Source organism: Lycorma delicatula, chromosome 2 (assembly GCF_047948215.1).
Source record: "Lycorma delicatula isolate Av1 chromosome 2, ASM4794821v1, whole genome shotgun sequence".
Taxonomy (NCBI): domain Eukaryota; kingdom Metazoa; phylum Arthropoda; class Insecta; order Hemiptera; family Fulgoridae; genus Lycorma; species Lycorma delicatula.
This window is the reverse complement of record NC_134456.1, coordinates 193,114,524-193,135,005: the sequence shown is the minus strand read 5'-3', so window position 1 is coordinate 193,135,005 and position 20,482 is coordinate 193,114,524. Positions and strand designations below refer to the sequence as shown.

General features: G+C 31.8%; 1 protein-coding gene across 1 annotated transcript in view; it reads right to left on the bottom strand.

Annotated features, from left to right (window-relative positions):
• LOC142319545 (NADH dehydrogenase [ubiquinone] flavoprotein 1, mitochondrial-like) overlaps positions 1-17,885 on the bottom strand; it is a 35,408-nt gene extending 17,523 nt beyond the window's left edge. Inside the window, exons 1-3 of the mRNA XM_075356935.1 lie at positions 17,749-17,885; positions 13,995-14,056; positions 7,040-7,184 (exon numbers count right to left, since the gene is read on the bottom strand). Coding sequence (XP_075213050.1) covers positions 7,040-7,184; positions 13,995-14,056; positions 17,749-17,797 — 256 coding nt within the window. The 5' untranslated portion in view covers positions 17,798-17,885. The remainder of the gene's footprint in view (positions 1-7,039; positions 7,185-13,994; positions 14,057-17,748) is intronic.
• Between the last annotated feature and the right edge of the window lie 2,597 nt (positions 17,886-20,482).

Genomic DNA, 20,482 nt, shown 5'->3' with positions numbered 1-20,482 from the left:
CACTTCACTAAGAAGAAGATGAATAAACTAATTTTAATAATTTGAAGATGTATATTAATTTCTGTCAATTAATCTTCAGCAGTTTTTGCCGAGTGTTGATGAATCAGTCAGTCAGGACAAGTTGCTTTATTATAGGTACAGATTTAAAGTTTACTTCTCTATAAATAAAAATACTTAGTTAAACACTGGATTAAATTTTGTTCATATTATACCAGAAGTATATACCACTTTTGTAAAGTTTTAAAACTGATGCTTTCTCAGATAGACAACAATGGGGAAACTCCTAAATAAACATGGAAAAAATATTATACCTAGGAGGAGAATACAAAATTAAAATAAAATACTAACTATTTTTCTAAAATTATAAACACTGTAGTATACAAATTTAATTAAAGGCAAAGAAAATGACAATCATATTTTGATCATATAAGCAATCATTTTATTCATACCTTGATCTCTTTGATCAGAAATATTCTCACCATGTAAAATGTAACCCATTTTTATACCATCAAAATTTAATTTTTTGCTATTTAGAATTCACCTTACAGCTGTTGATATTTCATTCTTAATTCACATTCTTTAATTCCAAGTTACATGCTGTAGATACAAAATATTTTAAAAACCGATTATTAGCTTAACAGGTTTTGGTTCACTAAAATTAATAACTCAACACTTCTTCTATACCTGTTCATTACTATTACAAAAGAAATCTACCTACTGTATAGTAAAGCAGACCTGGAATACTAATGTAATTAAACGTCAAGTAAGTAAACTGCATGTCCATTGACCTTGAGACCATTATGTGGGCTATCAAAGTAAAATAAAGGTATACATTTGAAGCACTAACTAAGTTTTACATAACAACTTTCTTAACTGCAATTAAAAATTTGTTTAGATTAAAAGATAACCATTTTGGTGATCACTGAAAAATAACTGTACTAATTCAAAAAAAAATTTTGTGAGAGTGAGTGAGTGTGTATATATATATATATATATATATATATATATATATGTGTGTGTGTGTGTGTGTGTGTGGTAGGTTTGAAACAGACAAATACAGAACAATAAGTTTTTAGATGTCAATATTCAAATCAATAGAAAGAATAAAATTATAATATGTTTTAGTATATGGGATACCTACAGCAAGTAAAATAACTATAACAAAGGCTCAAATCATCCTTGGTCACATAAAGTTAATATAATATTCACAAACACATTAAACAGAGCGATACATTACACACACAACAACAGGGAAATATTAGACAGAAATAAGTATTACAAAGAGTATTGCAATAAAAAAATGGATATAACAACCCATTAATTGATAATATTTATAGAAAAAAAAATTAAAATTATTTACAGTTTAAATTAATATTAAAACAAACATTATAACATTGAAACCTATAAATAATACACACGACATTGACAATATCTACATAAAATACGCAATAATATTATTGAAAATTTCATTAATATTTATAATGATGAAAAATATAAACCAGCATGGTTTTTGCTCTTCTTTACCTCTACTGATTTCTGCTTGAATTTTGGTACTATGGTAAGTGGATAGCATGGTGACATTACTTTTATCTACCCACTTTAGTACAGTAATGGATCTGGAATATTGCCTTATAGTTTCACCATTTTTCAATTTACTGTCTTTCACATTCTGATGGACACCCTTTCTGTTCAGTTTCAATGTTTCCATACAATCACGCCCTTGTCTTTCAGAAATCTTGCCAATGATGGAGAAATATAAAAATTATCTAATGATATAGTGTGGCATGAAGAGGAAGGAGTTCAATAAGATGCAGCACAATGGAAGCAGTTTTGTTTACCCCCTGTAAAATTGGAGGTAACTGTAATGTGTCTTTACCAGTATAAACTAAAACAGACCATAAATAACCGGCACTCGACTTGCATAATTCATATGTTTTAATCCCAATTCTTGCTTATTTCAATGGTAAAAACTGTCTAAATGATAAGCTTTCCACATGTTAGGGATTCATCCACTGCAATATTTGGTTTGTGAAGAAAAAGGGTTTGAAACTTGTTAAGATATGACAGAATTGAAAATATTTTACTCAATTTTGGAGGGCGTCAGTAATTATTTTTATCACTACTGTCAGAGAAATGTAGGAACTTCATTATCAGTTCGAATCTATTCCTAGATGTAACATCACCAATTCCTGGAGTTGATATTAGTCTTTTCTTTGAAAAATAAGATCTCAAAGTAGGCTTCTGTGTAATACCCATAAGTAGAAATAATTCTAACACAACACAGATTTCACTGGAGTCCACTGGCGTACAAGAGATCGAAATGTAAAAAGTCTGCCTCTTGCATTCATAAATTGTTTGGCGTACCTGTTTGCTTTTACAACAATGGTATTTACTAATTCTTCTGTAAAAAACAAAAGGAATACACACACAATTGAATTTATATTTATGGAAGCACTTTGTGGTCCAAAATTACCAACAAATAACTCCTGTTGCCCCCCGGTTATTTCTCATGTCGTCCCAAATAAATGGACGGAAAAGCAGGAGGAATATAAAATGCCGAATAGCACAAGCTAAACAAGCCTTCAGTAAGAAATATAATTTGTGTACATCAAAAATTAATTTTAATGTCAGAAAAAGATTTTTGAAAGTGTATGTTTGGAGTGTCGCTTTATATGGAAGTGAAACTTGGACAATCGGAGTATCTGAGAAGAAAAGATTAGAAGCTTTTGAAATGTGGTGCTATAGGAGAATGTTAAAAATCAGATGGGTGGATAAAGTGACAAATGAAGAGGTATTGCGGCAAATAGATGAAGAAAGAAGCATTTGGAAAAATATAGTTAATAAGAAGAGACAGACTTATAGGCCACATACTAAAGCATCCTGGAATAGTCGCTTTAATATTGGAAGGACAGGTAGAAGGGAAAAATTGTGTAGGCAGGCCACGTTTGGAATATGTAAAACAAATTGTTAGGAATGTAGGATGTAGAGGGTATACAGAAATGAAACGACTAGCACTAGATAGGGAATCTTGGAGAGCTGCATCAAACCAGTCAAATGACTGAAGACAAAAAAAAAAAATAATAACATATAATGATAAATGGTCTCTGGGATATTACATCTTAGTTTATGCTAATAACAATGTAATACTGTAAATAAGAATGATGTTAATGGAGTCACTGACTTATGAAACCAAAGTTCATTACATCAGCTATAATGCTACGCAGTCACATTATCTCTAACTTTGGCATGTGGGCAGTGCGAAGTAAATCATCCACTAGACTTAATACATATAGAGAGATACATTTAAGTACTGATATATTGTTTTTTACCAGTATTTTAGTTTGCATTATATATTATTCTGAATTTGAAACATATTAGAAAAAATTCTTGGAAGATTAAAAGTTACAAAAGAATTCAATATAAATGGAAATAAAAATTTATTTGAAATAACATACAAAATCATAAATAACAAGGTATTTCTTATGGAGGTTGGCAACATAACACAAAAGTTGAGTCTGTACGAAGTACTGAGGTCGGCGTTAATGGGTTAATCCAACCAACTATGTCCATTCTATTGTTAAGAGCGTTTGTATTTTTCTTGATATATATCATTTCTAGAGTGGTCCTTTCATATGTATTTTGTTCTTTGACTAATATTTTGGCGCTGCTGCAATTGAACAAGTGTTTATGTTCTATTGTATGTTTTGTGAGGGCTGTCACTTCCTTTTTTCTATATTTATGGACTTCTATTCTTTTTTTTTAAAGTATTAAGATGTTTGTCCAATGTAGACTGCATTACAATCTTTACACAAATGCTGTATACTACTGTATACTGTGTAAGAGGGTATCCCTGTGGGCAAAGCTCACTATCAAACAGACCATATATTAGTAGATGAAAGATGTAGGAATGCTGTTAAGAAAACCAGTGGACTACCAGGTGATTAATAATGATCATGTGATACTTATGATGAAAATGAGAATAGCTTTGAAGAAGTTAGGGAAAGCCAGGGTAGTTAAAGAATGAAACTTAGAAAAATTGAAGAAATTGGGTGAGGAAACAAAGGGAGAAAAACTAACTCAGGCAAAAAAAGCAAAAAGAAAAATAAGAATAATGAGGAAACGTGGATAAGAATAAAAAAATGCCATAGTAAAAACAGCAAAGGAAGAAGTAGGCTATTATGAAGGAAATAGATCAAGAAACAGCAGGTAATAATAGAAATACTAAAAAGTTAGAAGAAAGAAGCCTGTATATGAATAAGACAGGAGAAAATGAAAGAGCAATGGATTGCAAATTAAACAATAAATAAAGAAAGGAAATACAGAAGGTTAGGGAAAAGTAAATGAAGGAAGAATGCAATGATATTTAGGATCTAGAAAAGAAAGGGAGTAAGATATGATGTATATGAACCTTCCTATTCCTATAATGAATGCTCTTCAGGTAAAGAGTATTGGATAATATGGGATAAATGTAAATGGAATGGTGAAATGAAAGATATTGAGGATAAGGATGGTAAAATGCTATAAGGAGAAAAATAGTAAGAGAAAGTTGGAAGGAGTATGTGGAGAACCAGTATATGACAATAGAAAATTCTGAGGAACTAAACATAGAAAAGGAATGGATAATAGCTGAAGAGGATAAAGTACCACTGACATTAAAATGTGTAGAATAGAAAGTAATTAAATAGATTAACAGTAAAAAATTGAGTGGAGTAGATGAATTTCCCATAGAATTTTATTAATGTTTAAATGAGGAAGGTATGGAAGAAATAATTGATCTGTTATTACGTAGATCCTACTGTATGATATATCCTATTGAATACACCACACAGTAAAATGGCCTGAAGACTGTGAAGATGGTATTGTATGAATTCTGAAGAAACCCAGTACCCGAAAGCATACAGAAGACAAAACAATAAAGTTATTGTTATTTTTCAAGTTGCTAAAATATTTTTTAGAGTCCTAAACATGAGATTAGTAAGAATAATTAGAGAATGCAATTAAGTAACAATTTGGCATCAGGAAAGGGAAAGGAACTAGAGATGATATTGAGCAACTAAGGAAAGTTGAGAGAGATATTTAGAGGGAGGAAGAGGAATGATTCTGTTTTACAGGTTTAGAAAAAAATATTTAAATCACATGGGAGATGATGGAAATTCTTCAAGAAGAAAAAGTAGAATGGAAAAAAGACAAAGCTTAATTAAAAAATTATACACGATACATACAACAGCAAAGTAAAAATGAGACTGACTGGGTGGGTCTAGGTCAAGGTGTTAGACAAGGCTGCCTCTCAAAGACCCTGTTCAACATTTACACTGAAAATATAAAGAATAAATTACAAGAACAAGGAGAAGAAGAAAAAAGGAGGACAAAGAATAAGATTCATAAGGTTAGCTGATGGGATACTTAAAAGATTCTTAACAGTCATGGAGGAAGGAATGAAAATAAATATAGGAAAAATTATTAAAATAATGAAAGTAAACAACAGAGGATTTATGGTAAGGATAAATGGGGGAAGAATAGAAAAAGGAAAAAATTATAGATATTTTTAGGGACTATGGTAACAGGAGAACTGGAAGAGTGCAATGGAAATAAAAGGAAGGATAGCAACGGCAAAGGAAACAGCAATCAGTAAGAAGAGAAAAAATACTATGTAATAAAAGTCTGGTCTGACCTTACACAGTTAAGGAAGAAGTTAACCAAATGTGATGTACAGAGTCTTGTTATATGGAAGTGAAACATGGTCGATGAGGAAGGGGGTTTGAGTTGAGGCTTTTGAGATGTAGTTAGGGAGAAGGATGGAAAAAGTAAGATGGATGGATAAAGGAAGGAATGAGGAAGTAATGAACAGGATTAAAGAAGAAAGAGCATGTTTGCAGGAAGTATATAAAAGAAAAGAAAACTGATTAGGACATGTGGTAAGAGAAAGTGGAATTTTCAACAAATGCACTGAAAAGATCAGTAAGGAAGGAGAAAGGAAGTAAATTTGGTGAAGATTGGAAACTATAAGTGGCCAAAGGAGAAGGCTTAGCAAAGGGATGGATGCAATCAGCAATGGTGTAAAGATCTGCTGACAGGTAGAACATTAGATAATGATATAAATAAAATAATTTATGACTAGGCTTAGCAAAGGGATGGATGCAATCAGCAATGGTGTAAAGATCTGCTGACAGGTAGAACATTAGATAATGATATAAATAAAATAATTTATGACTATCAGTAAACCAAATCTAAACATAGTTGGTGATCCAAGTACAATTATGCACATCTTATTCTCTTTAGCAAATGTCATTTACACCAAAACATATCACCTGTGAGGCTGTATTATTTTAAATATTAGAATTACTCAAAAAGTTTTATAACTGAAAATTATAAAATTAATGTTAATTTGACTTAAGTGTCTTAAAAAAAAAGTCAATATGAGAAGCCTTGCAAAAGCAAGTCTCTACACCCACTTCCAATTCTTTTAACACAAGAAAAGTCTTACTTGTATGTAATTGTGAACTATAAATTATAAAGGATTTCAGTACATTATGCATGAGTAGTTTACAAGATATATCAGACATTAGAGTTCAGTTAGTGTAACTGGTAGAGGAGATTTAGTCAGTAGAATATGAAAACTACACAAGTTACCAAATCAATATAAATTAATAAATTACAGTATTGTTTTTATGATTCAATATATTAATAGTTAAAAATATGCGTAACATAAAAAAAATACCTAATTGAAAGCCTTATAAATAATAATTAATGGTAAATAAAATATTTTGTCTTTAGTCAGTGTTACCATTATTTTTATGGTCATTACAAAAGATAATTTTGTAAATACATTTTTCTGTTTTAGATGTGATTTTAATCTAAAACTACTTTATATTAAAACACAAAACTACTTTATATTAAATACTTTCAACATACATACAACTAGTTCTATTAACCTATTAATTTAAATTTTCCTTTATCTGTAATACTAACAAACTATAAATCATAAGTAAAAAGACTCACCCTTGATAACTTAACTACTACTAAACAATAGGTTACTTACTTATAATCCAATCAGGACCTTTAAGAACTATCTCCTTAGTTTTATACCAATCCCCTCTTTTAAGAGCACCCTTCAATCTCCAATCATGTCTTCCATATAAATTAGTAAAAATACGATCTTCATCACTAAGTGGACCAAACTTTGTCTAAAATCATACCGAACAATTACATAATTTATAAAGAACAAGTAAAATGATAAAAAACTAAAACAACATAATGCCTTAACAAGATTTATTTGGAATTTTATACAATGTGTGAAATAATCATATGTAGGATTTTAAAATTCTACCCTATGCAAAAATTGCAATGAAATGATTTATCATCATTACAAGATCCTACCTCAAAATTATTGTAGTTTACAATCAATAAAAAAATTATATATTTCAGCAGAGGAAATATTGGAATAAACCTACAACAGAAAAGAATTATAACTTTTTTTCAATTATGGTCTCTACTTCTTAGAAACAAGACGATATAATCATGCTCACAAAATTTATCAGGTTAATAGGCACACCAAATTTCATGATGTAGACAGTAATAACTTGTATGAATGAAACCCTTTCTAGTGAAGCGATTATAATTAATAGAATATTAAACTGTATATAACATAGCTGGTAGCATTTATATTTAAAAATAACTAGGAATAAATCGTGACTAATACTTTGGACAGAATATGGTAATAGGCAAAACACAAACTATCCCAGATTCTGATCATAAGAAATCCCTCTGTGGTTTGATACCGACCCTGTGCCTTACCACTTTTCTTATCATTTATCTTATTCTTCCTTCTTAGAAAAATGCCATGAATTTTTAACACCCATTACCCCAGCTTAAATTGTAAAACCATGCTCACAAGCAAAGAAATCATTTTCCTAGCGGGGTTCAGTGGGGATGTTGTTCTGTCTGAAGTTGTACAAAAAGCTAAATGAGCGGCTATGGTATCTCTTATTAGGTAAAGATAGGCCTTCTTATAAAGGTTAAAATAAGCAAATGCTCTGTTAAGAATAATATGAAAAACTAATTTTTAAATAGAATAAAAACCAGGAAGTATTAACTCTTATTAAGTTACCTAGTTTTCTTAAATCATTCTGTTTTTATCTAACACACTGAAATTAGCGATAATTTTATCTATCTTATAGTTTGCATCCTAGAGATTTTTGAGGTTACCACATACATATATTTCAAAAGAAGTTTAATAATAATATTTTCACAAATTATTTTATCTTGTACAGTGGGTATTTTTTTTTTTGCACTTGCAGTTTGCACCATGATTTTTTGCTACTGACAATCTAAAAAGTATACAGATTATTCTACAAGTTAATGATTTTATTGAAAAATTCTTACAATATACTGAAATTCTAATTTGTTTTTATGAAACTTTGGCTCCTTTGCAGAATTCTGTGAAACAATTAGGTACAAACAGTGCAGTATCAAAAGATATGCACAAGTACCTTGTTTTTCCTCTTATTTTCTTACCATCGGTCTTCTCTCCTTCAAAGCAAACTTTGGATTCCCCTGCAGTGCTTGCCTGAGGTTGGCAGTTTTTAAGAGGAGGGATGAGCTGATAACAGATTTACATATGAAGGACCAGGAATTGAGCTCAATTCCTGTGTGATCCACTGGCTCTTTTTCCATCAATATAAAACTATTACATGGATATGTGTTTTAGAAATAACAAACAAAATAAGTAAACAATACCAAACATAACAATCGAACACATTAACATGCTACAACAAATAAGTTCAGCTGACGGTTTGCAAAGCTACAAAAATATCAAAGTTCACATTGTGCTGCTTCAAGTGTTAATAATATGAATTAGAAACTATACAGACGTGTTAAAGAAATAAACCTGCAGATGTCACAGATACATTCAATTCCAATTAGATAAGGATTAATATAGCAAAAGTATTTGGCATGCTCACAGATGATATTGAGGCAAATATAATGCATATTAATTCAGTAAAAACAATTCTTTTATTCTCCATATCTTCCTCTGTACTAATCAATTAAAAGCAAAAAGGATGTGCTTTCCTCCCACAAGCGCTATTGATGTATAAATGAATAAAGAAAGATAATAAGATAAGGTAGGAAAGTTTACTGTTAATCTCCAAACAACAAATACAGAATACGGCGCTAGCACTCCGGCCTATATATTTTCTACTGACAGTCGGCAAATTATGTGAGAGGTTGGTAGCAGACAGAATGGGAGAAGAAATTAGAGCAACTGGAGGCCTATCTCAAGCACAATTCAGATTTATAAAGGGTAGATAAACGCCTTGAGAAGAGTGGTGTCGTGGGCAGATACTTGTAGTGCGGGCACCTGAAGGACCAGAAAGATCCCCTTGATGGTCTTCCTGGATGTCCGCAACATGTTTAACAGCCTCCCATGGGCTGTAGTGGCGGATGAACTTGAACAAAGAAATATAAGCGCATATATTCGTGCAGTCATTTGTGACTTTTTGAGTGAATGGGAGTTGATTGTTACTGCTGAGACAGCGAAGTACACTTCCAGATGTAAGGGGGAATCCCACAGGGCTCTGTCCTGAGCGCCCTCCTCAGGAACATTTGTTTTGGTGGTATCTTGAACTTAGATATCCAGCAGGAGTCTCCTCCCCACTGGCCTAACGCTGACGACCTGGCACTGTCAGTGTCAGATCAGACTGAAGATGAAGTCGAGCAGAAAGCAAACTTGGCGATTGAACTGGCAAACACATGGCTCAAAGACCGCAGCCTTAGTCTGGAACCTAAAAAAAAACATGTTTTAACGATTACTGGCAGAAGAAAAATTAGGACCATCTGAGTCAGCGTGGATGATCACATAACAGAGATGATGAAGCAGGCGAAATACTTAGGGATTTGGTTCCAACAGTCAGGAGCATACAACAAGCATATTGAAGAAATAACGATAAAAGCAGAAAAAAACAATTAATTCCCTCAACTGATGGGACACAAATGGGTCCCAAAGCATCAAATCATAAGGTGATATCTGCTAATAAGAAGATTGAATTCATTACAAAGAAGATTGAATTTAAAGATCTCCTTTGCTTACAGAACGGTGTCCACCATCGTGATGGGAGTCCTTGCAGGGATCCCACCGATTATCCTCTGGCAAGGAAGCATATACGTCTGGACTACCCCACTCTGGTTTGTTACAGGCATGGCAAGAAGAAGGAATCTTGAAAGATCCGAACCGGTGAGCCGACCTGCCATACAGCCAGCGGGTGGGGAGGCTTATAACAGAGTGTTAAGGGACACTCTGTTTGGTCCGTGCTAAGCTTTAATGCAAATCCGTCCCAAACAGAGCAGAGAGAAAAAAAAAGGTCAAGAATGTAGTACAACAATGGCTCAGATACTAAGGTGAACAATTCTTTAACAACTGGAATATGAATGCTCAAAGAAGGATTGGGCAAATGCCTGAATTTAGCCAGGGATTAAGTTGAAAAGTTTAGTTAGCTTCATTGTCAGTGAATAAATGATTTTTGTACAATCATTTTTATCTAATTACTGAACAACCTCATATATTACTTATTACAGTTAGTTCACATTATTTTTTAAATCACTTCCATATAGTAACTTTAAGCTATTTTACACAGATTAATTATTTTATTTAAAACTAAAGAATCTCTCACCCTAGTACCAGTTAAAAAATATAAAAATCCAAGGCTGTCTTAATAAGACATTATATATTAATAATATACAGAATTTAACATGAACTTCTCCCAGGACTTTTATAACCTATACTCGTTAAAATAATGTCCTAACATGTCCTAAAATGCTTCTTTTGCAAGTTACAGCTAGTGAAAGATTTTGCTCGAATTTCAGCTACCCCAGAAGTAATACTGAAATTTTTAGAATGTTAATGAAGGGGCAGAATTAGTGATTTCTTATAGTTTTTGACCTTAAAAATTGAATAAAATAAGTCCCAGAACAGTATTTCTAGTAGTTTTTGAGAAATCTGGGGTGAAAACCAGTAAATTAGAGTAAAAATCCCTGTTTTTTATGTTTGACATATAACGACAGAAATACAATAAATTATTTAAAAAATGATTATTTCAAAGTTGGCAATAAAATAACAACAATGTGCAATTCTGTATTGGTGTTTAAATCAATCTGTAATTACATTAAGTATAATTGGAACTGTGAACTATACTGTCATTAGCGAAAGTTTTCTGTAAATTTTAATTTGAACGTGATTGGTTTGCCATTTAAGTAATGCTGTACTTATTTAAAACAGAGGAATATGCTGATATGGTATTCATTTTGGGTGTGTGTAACAGTAATGCTACAGCTGCTGCAGTAAAATAAGAAATATGTTTTCCGAATTGCAGGATTCCAGATCCCAAAACAATTAGCACAACTTTTTTAACCTTCAGGAAACACATTTACTACCTAGTAATCGTATCAGCTATCTATCAACAATATCTATCAGCTATCTATCGTATCAACAATCTATCAAACAAGATACTGTTATTGATGAAATTATTATCAATGTAGTTTAGCACAGTTCAGGCATCGGTACTGGTACATCTTCCTAAACAGACTGGAGTTTGCAATCAATCATTTGGAGGACAGTAACACAAAACAAGTTTTACCCTTTTCATAAACAGCCAGTTCAACACCTACACACCGGAAGACGGTCCGCTTCATTTGGAGTTCTGCAACTGGTGGAATACAAATTGTCAACTCTACAAGTATGTTTTGTTAACCAATGAGGCAAATTTTACTTGAGATGTCATCAACAACTTATGCAATGAGCATACATAGGCAGAAGTAAAGCCTACAACGGTGGGAGGCAATTTTCAACACCGATTTAGTGTCAACGTAAGGTGTAGCTTTCTTCACAATAAGTGTTTGAACTGTTCAAACTATCTGGCCACTTAAACACTAAGGTCTACTTATACTTTCTTCAAGAAGAATTGCCACAGCTACTTGAAGATGTCCCTTTAGCGCTGAGACACAAAGTATATTTCCAGCACAATGGTGTGCCTCCCCACTTCTCTTATGCTGTTTCCAGTGACATAGATCATCATTTCCCTGAGAAATGGATCGATCATGGAGGTCCACATTTTTGGTCACCAACATTACCTGATCTAACACCTTTAGATTTTTCCAACTGCAGGTGGATGAAAAATGTTGTATACAAAACAAAAATACATTCACGTAAGGAATTAACTGTCCCCATTATGGATGCAGCTGAGCAACTTAAGGACAGCCCTGAAGAACTAAAAGGAACAACAAAAGCAGTAAAGAAGCGTGCCAAGAAATGTGTTGAAAATGATGGGCTCATTTGAACATTTATTATAAACGGGTATGTATAATGCAATTTGATCTAGTGTACTGTTTCTACATGAAATTTGAATTTTTCTAAATTTTCTTTATTTTACTCAACTTATCTTACACAATTAAATTCTCTATAAGTTTTGTTTAAAATTTTTATGTGTTTATTTCCCATTTAACAAAGTTATTGTACATCACAATATAAGAAACAAGGTTTTTTACCCCAGTTTATTGGTTTTCACCTCACATTTCTCAAAAACTGCAGATATGGTACTGGAACCTAATTTACTCAATTTTTCAGGTCAAAAATGATAAGAAATCATTAAATCTGTCCCTTAATAAACATCTTAAAAATTTCAGTACAATCTAATTTTACCAGGGTAGTTGAAATCTGACCAAGTTTTCACTAGCTGTAACTCGCAAACAAAGTATTTTAGGACGTATATTTATTATGAACTATTCTATTATTTTTTAAAGTAGAATAGATTACGAAAGTCCCAGAACTTCATGATACATTCTGTATTCAATAAAGTGGTCATTATAAAGTACAGAAAAAATTAAGAAGTATTTGAATAATAAATAAGTACAAGGCTATTAAATAAGGAGACTCGTTAGTCTCCTTAACTACAGAAGAACTATACATGCGCCAGATTCATAAAACCGACAGCTATGTAGCATGAAGTTTTCTCTTTCGATTATTGCCACTCCAATTTCTGTAAACATATTAGTTTGGCCATGGCCTTCATTTGGATAACGTCTGTTTTTTTTTTGTTTTGTCGAAAAAATGATGAAGTGTTGAAAAGATGATAAATGAAGTGTTTTATTAGAGCAAAGAATTGTGAAATTTCATATGAAACTTGGAAAAACTGGTACTGAGATTTATCTTTTATTAAAAAAAAAAAGTATATAGCAATGAATATTTATCATGTGCGCAGGTTTTTGAGTCGTTTAAGCATTTCCAAGATGGTTGAGAAGACATTAAAGATGATCAAAATTCAAAGCAATGATATTTTTTTATATTCATGGGATTGTGTACCTTCACTGGGTTCCTGAAGATCAAACTATTAATTAACATTATTACCTTGAGGTCCTTGCTCAACTCCGTAAAAAATGACCCAAATTGTAGAAGAACAAGTCATGAGTTCTTTGTCAGGGTAATGCACTGGCTCACAATGCATTGTCTCTTAAGATGTATCTAGCCAAGCATAATATCCCAGTGTTAAGACTATTAACCTGAACTGACACCATGTGACTTTTAACTGTTCCCCATGGTCAAATCTGCATTAAAAGGAACAAGATTTCAGACCGTTAAAGCTGCGAAAGAAAAAGCAGCATGCGTCATGAAATAGCTCACAGAAGAAGACTTCCAGCACTGTTTTGAACAATGAAAAATTTGCATGGAGTGTTGTAGGGGCAGAAAAGGGGTGTATATTGAAGGGAATAATAACTAAAGTATAAATTTAAAATAATATATTTTACAACATTAGTCTATTTAATAGCCACATCTCATATTTTATTACTTTCAGCCATAATTAAGATGTAATTATGTAAAACAAAATATTTTAAACACTGGTTATAATGAAATTATATAATACAATGTTCTTGCACACAGTACTAAATATGACATTAATAATTATAGTTCATTAAACAAGCACAAAGATAACATACTCGTCAATTACCTTGGTCTGTTTAGGAGGCTCACTTGAATTATTTCTAACATGAATAATGTTCAATGCTGAACCTGTAAAATAAAATCCTTAATTAAAAATCTGATACATATATTCTACATTTGCACTTACCTTAATATGGGCATTAATAAAAATTCTATATTCAGCTTTTAAACAGCTGTTTCATGCATGGTAAATAGAAATAAAATCATAAATTGCAATTCAAATGTAAATATGTGCATTATCAAATAAACAAGACTATCATTATTGCTTACTCCTTTAAAAATTCTCACACATTAGTGCTTTTGCAGTGTGCACCACTTCATCAGATGTACAAAAAAAGTTTTTCTTTAGAATTTAAAAAAGAGGGACCTTACTCCTTCTTGGTAAGATTGTTAAATCTATCCAAGTAAACCAACAATCTGACTAAAAAGGACTAACATCATTTTTAAATTTTAAAGACCTTTTTATGCATCTGATAAAGCAGTGTGCTGAGAACACGCTAATGTGAGAGAAGTGTTAAAGAATAAGCAGTTAGTGAAATTTAATTTTATTTCATAATTACCAATATACTGCTAGGACGCAAAATTACAACTTTATTAAATATGTGAAAGTATACTCTGCAACAGCTGTTTAATATTATTAAAATTGAATAAAAAAATTATGAAATTCCACAGCGAGAATAATACAAATAACACTGACAAACATAATTTTTGTTTCCTAACATGTGATACACGATTTTAATCTAATTTTTTTATACTGAAAACGAATATGAACTCAGAATCATTCTATCACCCACCATTTTCTTTTAATTTTAAATTTTAATTAAAGGATTTTTCATTTTTCAAAGTATAGTTAGCATTTTAAGCAACTATACTGTATTTTGTTTGCTCATTTTTTATTGTTTAACTTTGTTAGCATTATTTGTAAGCTATAAATAAACAATACTAGACAAAGAATTAAATCATATCATAGTCACATATTATGACATCATATCTAATAGTGAAAAGTAAGCCTTCATGGACAAGTTTAATCATGTCTGTGCAGGTCAAAACATACAGCTGAAAACACAGCTGTGTTGTTTGTATTAAGCACTAGATTTAGGAATGAATTAGTTTTGTTCAGTGTTATTGCTGTCTTAAGTTTTTAACAGTGCAGTGTCATACCTCAAAATTTTGTAAATGATGTGGATGCCTTTTGTTATGTATGTGGCGAATTTACCGTAAAATCAAATAAAAAAAAACATTACACCTTTAATTAAAAAAGCATATCATTTGTATTTTTAATGTAAAACTGGTGATCAGGATATGACGTGGGCTCCTCATAAGGTATGCACTAATTGTTCTGTATATTTAAGAGGATGGCTGAAAGGTACATAAAAGGCCTTACCATTTGATGTATTTGGTGTAGCTTTGGCGTGAACCAAAGGTTCTGTTACCAATTGTTACTTTTGTTTAACAAGTGTGTCTGGAATTTATAAAAAATGTAAACATACTGTAAAATACCTTCATTGCAATCTGAAATCAGGCCTGTACCTCACAGTGAAATTATTCCAGTTCCTGAGCCACCTGTGAATGTATGTTTAGAAAGCAGCGATGAAGAATCAGGCAGTTCTGAAGAAGACAACAATGATTTTGATTTTGAATTATCTTTCAATAAGCCACATCTTATATCACAAGGTGAATTAAATGGTTAGGGATTTAAATTTATCAAAAAATCAAGCTGAACTGTTTGGATCAAGACTGTAAGGGTGGAATTTACTTCAAAAAATTCAAAAATGTCAGGCTTTCGAAGCTGACAAAAAGAACTTTCTCAGTACTTTATTGATAAAAATAATTTGGTTTATTGAACAAACATTGATGAGCTTATGTTGCACCTAGGACAACTTCATAAATCTGAGGACTTGTGCCTTTTCATAGATTTGTCCAAGTATAGTTTAAAAGTGGTTCTACTACAAAACGGTAACAAATATCTTTTAACACCAATTGCTTATGGTATTCATTTGAAAGAAGCATACAATGTGATGAAAGACATTCTTGAAAAAATAAATTATAAAAAACATAGCTGGAACATATGTGGTGATTTTAAAGTTATAGATATATTGTTAGGCATGAATTAGGCTATTCTAAGTACATGTGTTTTCTTTACGAATGGGACAGCCAAGCTAGGGATAAACATTATGTTACCAAAGAGTGGAAAAAATGAGACAACTTAACTCCAAATGGGAAAAATATTATTCACGAGTCCTTAGCTGACACCAAAAAAAAAGTTTTACCCCTTCTTATCAAGCTAGGACTATTAAAAATTTTGTAAAACCAATGAAGAACAGTCCCAGATTTTTGTACATCAGGCAGAAATTTTTGAATGTATGTGAAGGAAAAATTAAAGAAGGAATATTTGTTGGTCCTCAAATAAGTGAGTTGGTCAAAGATGATGTATTTAACTCAATGTTAAATAATGCGGAAAGTACAACTTGGGCTTCATTTAAAGACGTTTGCAAAAATTTTCTCGCAAACAAAAATCTGACAATTACCACGATATTGTTAGTTAATCAAATTCTTACTTCACACAGAGCTACAGGATGTCATATGTCCTTGAAAATACATTTCCTCCACTTACTTCTGGATTTTTTCTGGACAACCTTGTAGACGTTAAGTGATGAATATGGTGAACGTGTCCACCAAGACATTTTGATGATGGAAAGCCACTATAAAGGGAAATGGAGTAATAACATGCTAGCAGATTACTGTTGGATATTAATTCGGGATGTTCCTGAGGCTATTTATAAAAGAGAAGCATCAGCAAAATCATTCTAAGACAGGTACGGCCATGTAAAATTATAAATTTTACAGATTTTACCTATATTTTCCCTTAATTTTTTTTGAAGTGTAGTTTATTTAAAACTACGGGTGATGGAAAAATTGTATTTATAGATCTGTAATGCATTCAAAAAAGCAATTCAAGAAATGATATGCTACTTTCAGAAACATTAAAAATTTTTTTGTCTGTCAGCGTAATTAATCAGTTTATGATTCAAAAAGATAGCGATAGAAAATTAAGCATTTCCATTAGGAAATTTGATGTAACAGGCACTAGTCAATTAAAAACTTGGGTAGAAAGAACTTGAAGATTAAATCATATAATGTCCTCTCACCAACCTTGTAACCCTCAAAACAATGTTAAATGATCTTTTTCAACTATTAATTATGCAGGTAAGATAATCCATGCAAGGGTTATATTTGTACAGCAACTCCTTACCACACCATCTGTTCAATAACCAAAAACATCTAACTTTTTCTGCAATTTAATTAAGGATTCTCATTACAATGCGAGGCAAAAGACTATATTTCTGTTGGGCATTATAACTAAACAATGTGCATAATGTTAATTCTTAATACGTCAAAACATACACATAAAATATAACGCAATCATCTATAACTAATTACACACTATGTAAAAAAAACTTATCCCAAATTTTCTTCAAAAAATTTTTGAATTCCTGTCAAACGCATATACGTTCCGTGAATATTGAGAACTACGAATATTTATTTTCATTTGAACAGAAAAAAATTAACTTAACTAGTTACGTTATAGTAAAATCACGCCTCATTTAGGGGCATGATTCTAAGGGATGAATAACTATTATACAGCAAATTTAACAAATATAAAACAGAACAGTTCAAGGGTTCTGTAGGTCAAATGCGTAAATCTGAATTATTACGCTATAAGAATTTAGTAAAATGCTCACAGAACGCAATTAACTTACCAACATTAAATCTACTTAATCTACTACATAATGACATAGAACTCGCCATTTTTCCTACTAACTAATCGTTACATAAGATAAAATGAAAAACGCTACATAAAAACAGCCGACATTCTAGTTTTAATAAACAGCTGATCATCGCCTTTATGATTATATAAAGTTTGTAAAGAGGAGATACTATTCTAAAGCTTCAAATTAAGGTGGAAGAGACTTCATTTATTTAGAGAAGTTATATTCAAATAAAGTTTTTCCAGTTTGGTGTAATTAATTTACGTAGAAGTAAAATTAATAACAATATGTCGACTATATTTTATCGAACCAATGTTAATATGTTATCGAAAATACATAAAAAGTAATTTTTTAAAGCAATAAATCCCACTGCAGCAGGAACATGACAAACATGAACTATTGTGAACAAATCTAGACAACCATAAGGGATTAAATTGAACTGGAGAACCTTGTAAAATTATTTGTCATCTTGTTCCTAGCAAGACCGACCCCCTAGGCAGTAGGCAAAATAGGCGACTGCCTACGGCGGCAAAACCGCCTGAACTAGAGTGCGAAAAAAGCACAACCCACAAAAATATATTTCGATTATTTGAATCTAAAAAATAAATGAGTAGTAAAATCAAATACATTTTTCAGGAATCGACAGGTTTCAGGGCATTACTCTATTTTTGGATGCACAGCAGACTGGATTTAACAAGCTTATTCAAATGTAACAGGAATAGACATGCTTTTGGGTATTTATATGCGTAAATTGTGAGATGCGTCGGCGCTGCAGACAAGATTCAACAAGGTTTTTCCACTGCTGTTAATTAATAGAACAGGACTATAATACTTTCTATGTAAACGGCATACATCAATTTACTCTATTTGTATGCATATTTGTGATTACATATTTGTGTCACACAAACATATAACCACATGTTTGTGGTCACACAAACCATTAATTAAATGTTCAAATAGGCTGAAGAATTATTTAAATCGAAAAAGATCAGAAACGTTTATATTATTGTTTCCAGACAATTTGTACTGTTTTTTTTTTTTTAATCATGTCTGTCAGTTTGTATTACGGTAGCGACACGGCTGAACCAATTTTTATAAACTTTTGATGTTAATAGCTCACAGGAAGTAATAGGGTAGTAATAGGAGGCTAAAAATCATATATATGCAGTTTAGACTGTTCGATTAACCTTATCAAATTTGTCTGATGAAAAAAAAGACTACCTGGTAGTCAATATAAAAAGAAGAAATTACAGAAGCAAACCTAACTTCAAAAGTAGGCAGGAGCGTTGCATAGCTTCTTGAGATGCAAGTAGTTCCAAATAAAAAAAAGAGCAAGCGATTGCCGGGATTTAAACACTACCGTCAATTCTGATTTGGATTATCAAGACAACACCAATAATATAGATGTAATTGCGAGTTGCTCCAGGCAGGAACAGAATTTAACAGGTTTTGAGGTTACTAGCACGGGAAATGAAGGAAGTCTCAACCAAACTCTATCATCATACCTAGGATTATGGCTCAATCGTATAAGCGACTCAGAACAAACATTTTTAGCTAGGAAAGGCTCATTATCTCCTTTATTCGATTGCGATTTCCTGTTTGACAATCAAAATCCAAATCGAAGATTTAATGTAAAACACTATCACAGGACTTTAAAAAATATCGAACATGTCTTGAGAGATTGGATGGTATATTCTGTGTCAAAAGAGTCCGTGTTCTGTTTTTTGTTGCTCACTTTTCGGTTATTCAAAATTAAGTTACTTTTCAAATGACGGTTATAGAGGCCGGAAAAATATTGGCGAGAACATTAAGAAAGCATGACGACTCGAAAACTCATGTAGATAATTTGAAATCATGAATAGAGCTAAAATGAAGGTTGAAAACTTGTCAGACAGTAGATTCAGCGCCACAAAGATTTATTAATGCTGAAATTAAATTTTGGCAGAAGTGATTTTACGTATAATGTCAGTTATTAAATTTCTTGAAGAAAGTTCTCTAGTCTTCTGGGGTACAAGTGACAAGCTTATGAACATAATAATGGAAATTTCCCAAAGTTAATTCAATTGCTAGCTGAATTTTACCCCATAATGGAGGAACACGTTCGTAGAATCCTCAACAATGAAGAAAAGAGAGTGACATATTTAGGGGAAAACATCCAGAATGAAATTATTGGACTACTACATGATAACATAAAGTCTGATGTTATAAAAAAAAGTTCAAAAAGCAAAATATAATTCGGTTATTCTTGATTGCGCCCGATGCGAATAAGATTGAATAAATAATACTTGTAATAAGACATGTCGCTATTGATCAGTTAAAATTGGGATTTGAATGTAAAATTAATGAACATTTTTTGGGTTTTCTTCCTGTTGAGAGATCTACTGGAGAATGAAAGTGAAAAATATGAGAGGTCAAAGTAACGACAATAGTTCAAATATGAGAGGTGACAAATCGGTAGTACAATCAAGAATTAAAACTTTAAACCCTAGAGCATCTTACCTACCTTGTAGCAGTCATTCTTTAAAATTAGTTATTAACAATAACAATATGGCAAAATCTTGTTTGGAGACAGCGAACGTTTTTAATGTGTTTCAAAAGCTGTGTTCATTCTTTGACTTTTCTGTGGGTTATATTAAGAGAACACCACAATACTCTTACATTGAACCCAATGAGCAACACTCGTTGAGAAAGTCGTATAGATTCCGTAAAACCTTTTCGTTTTCAA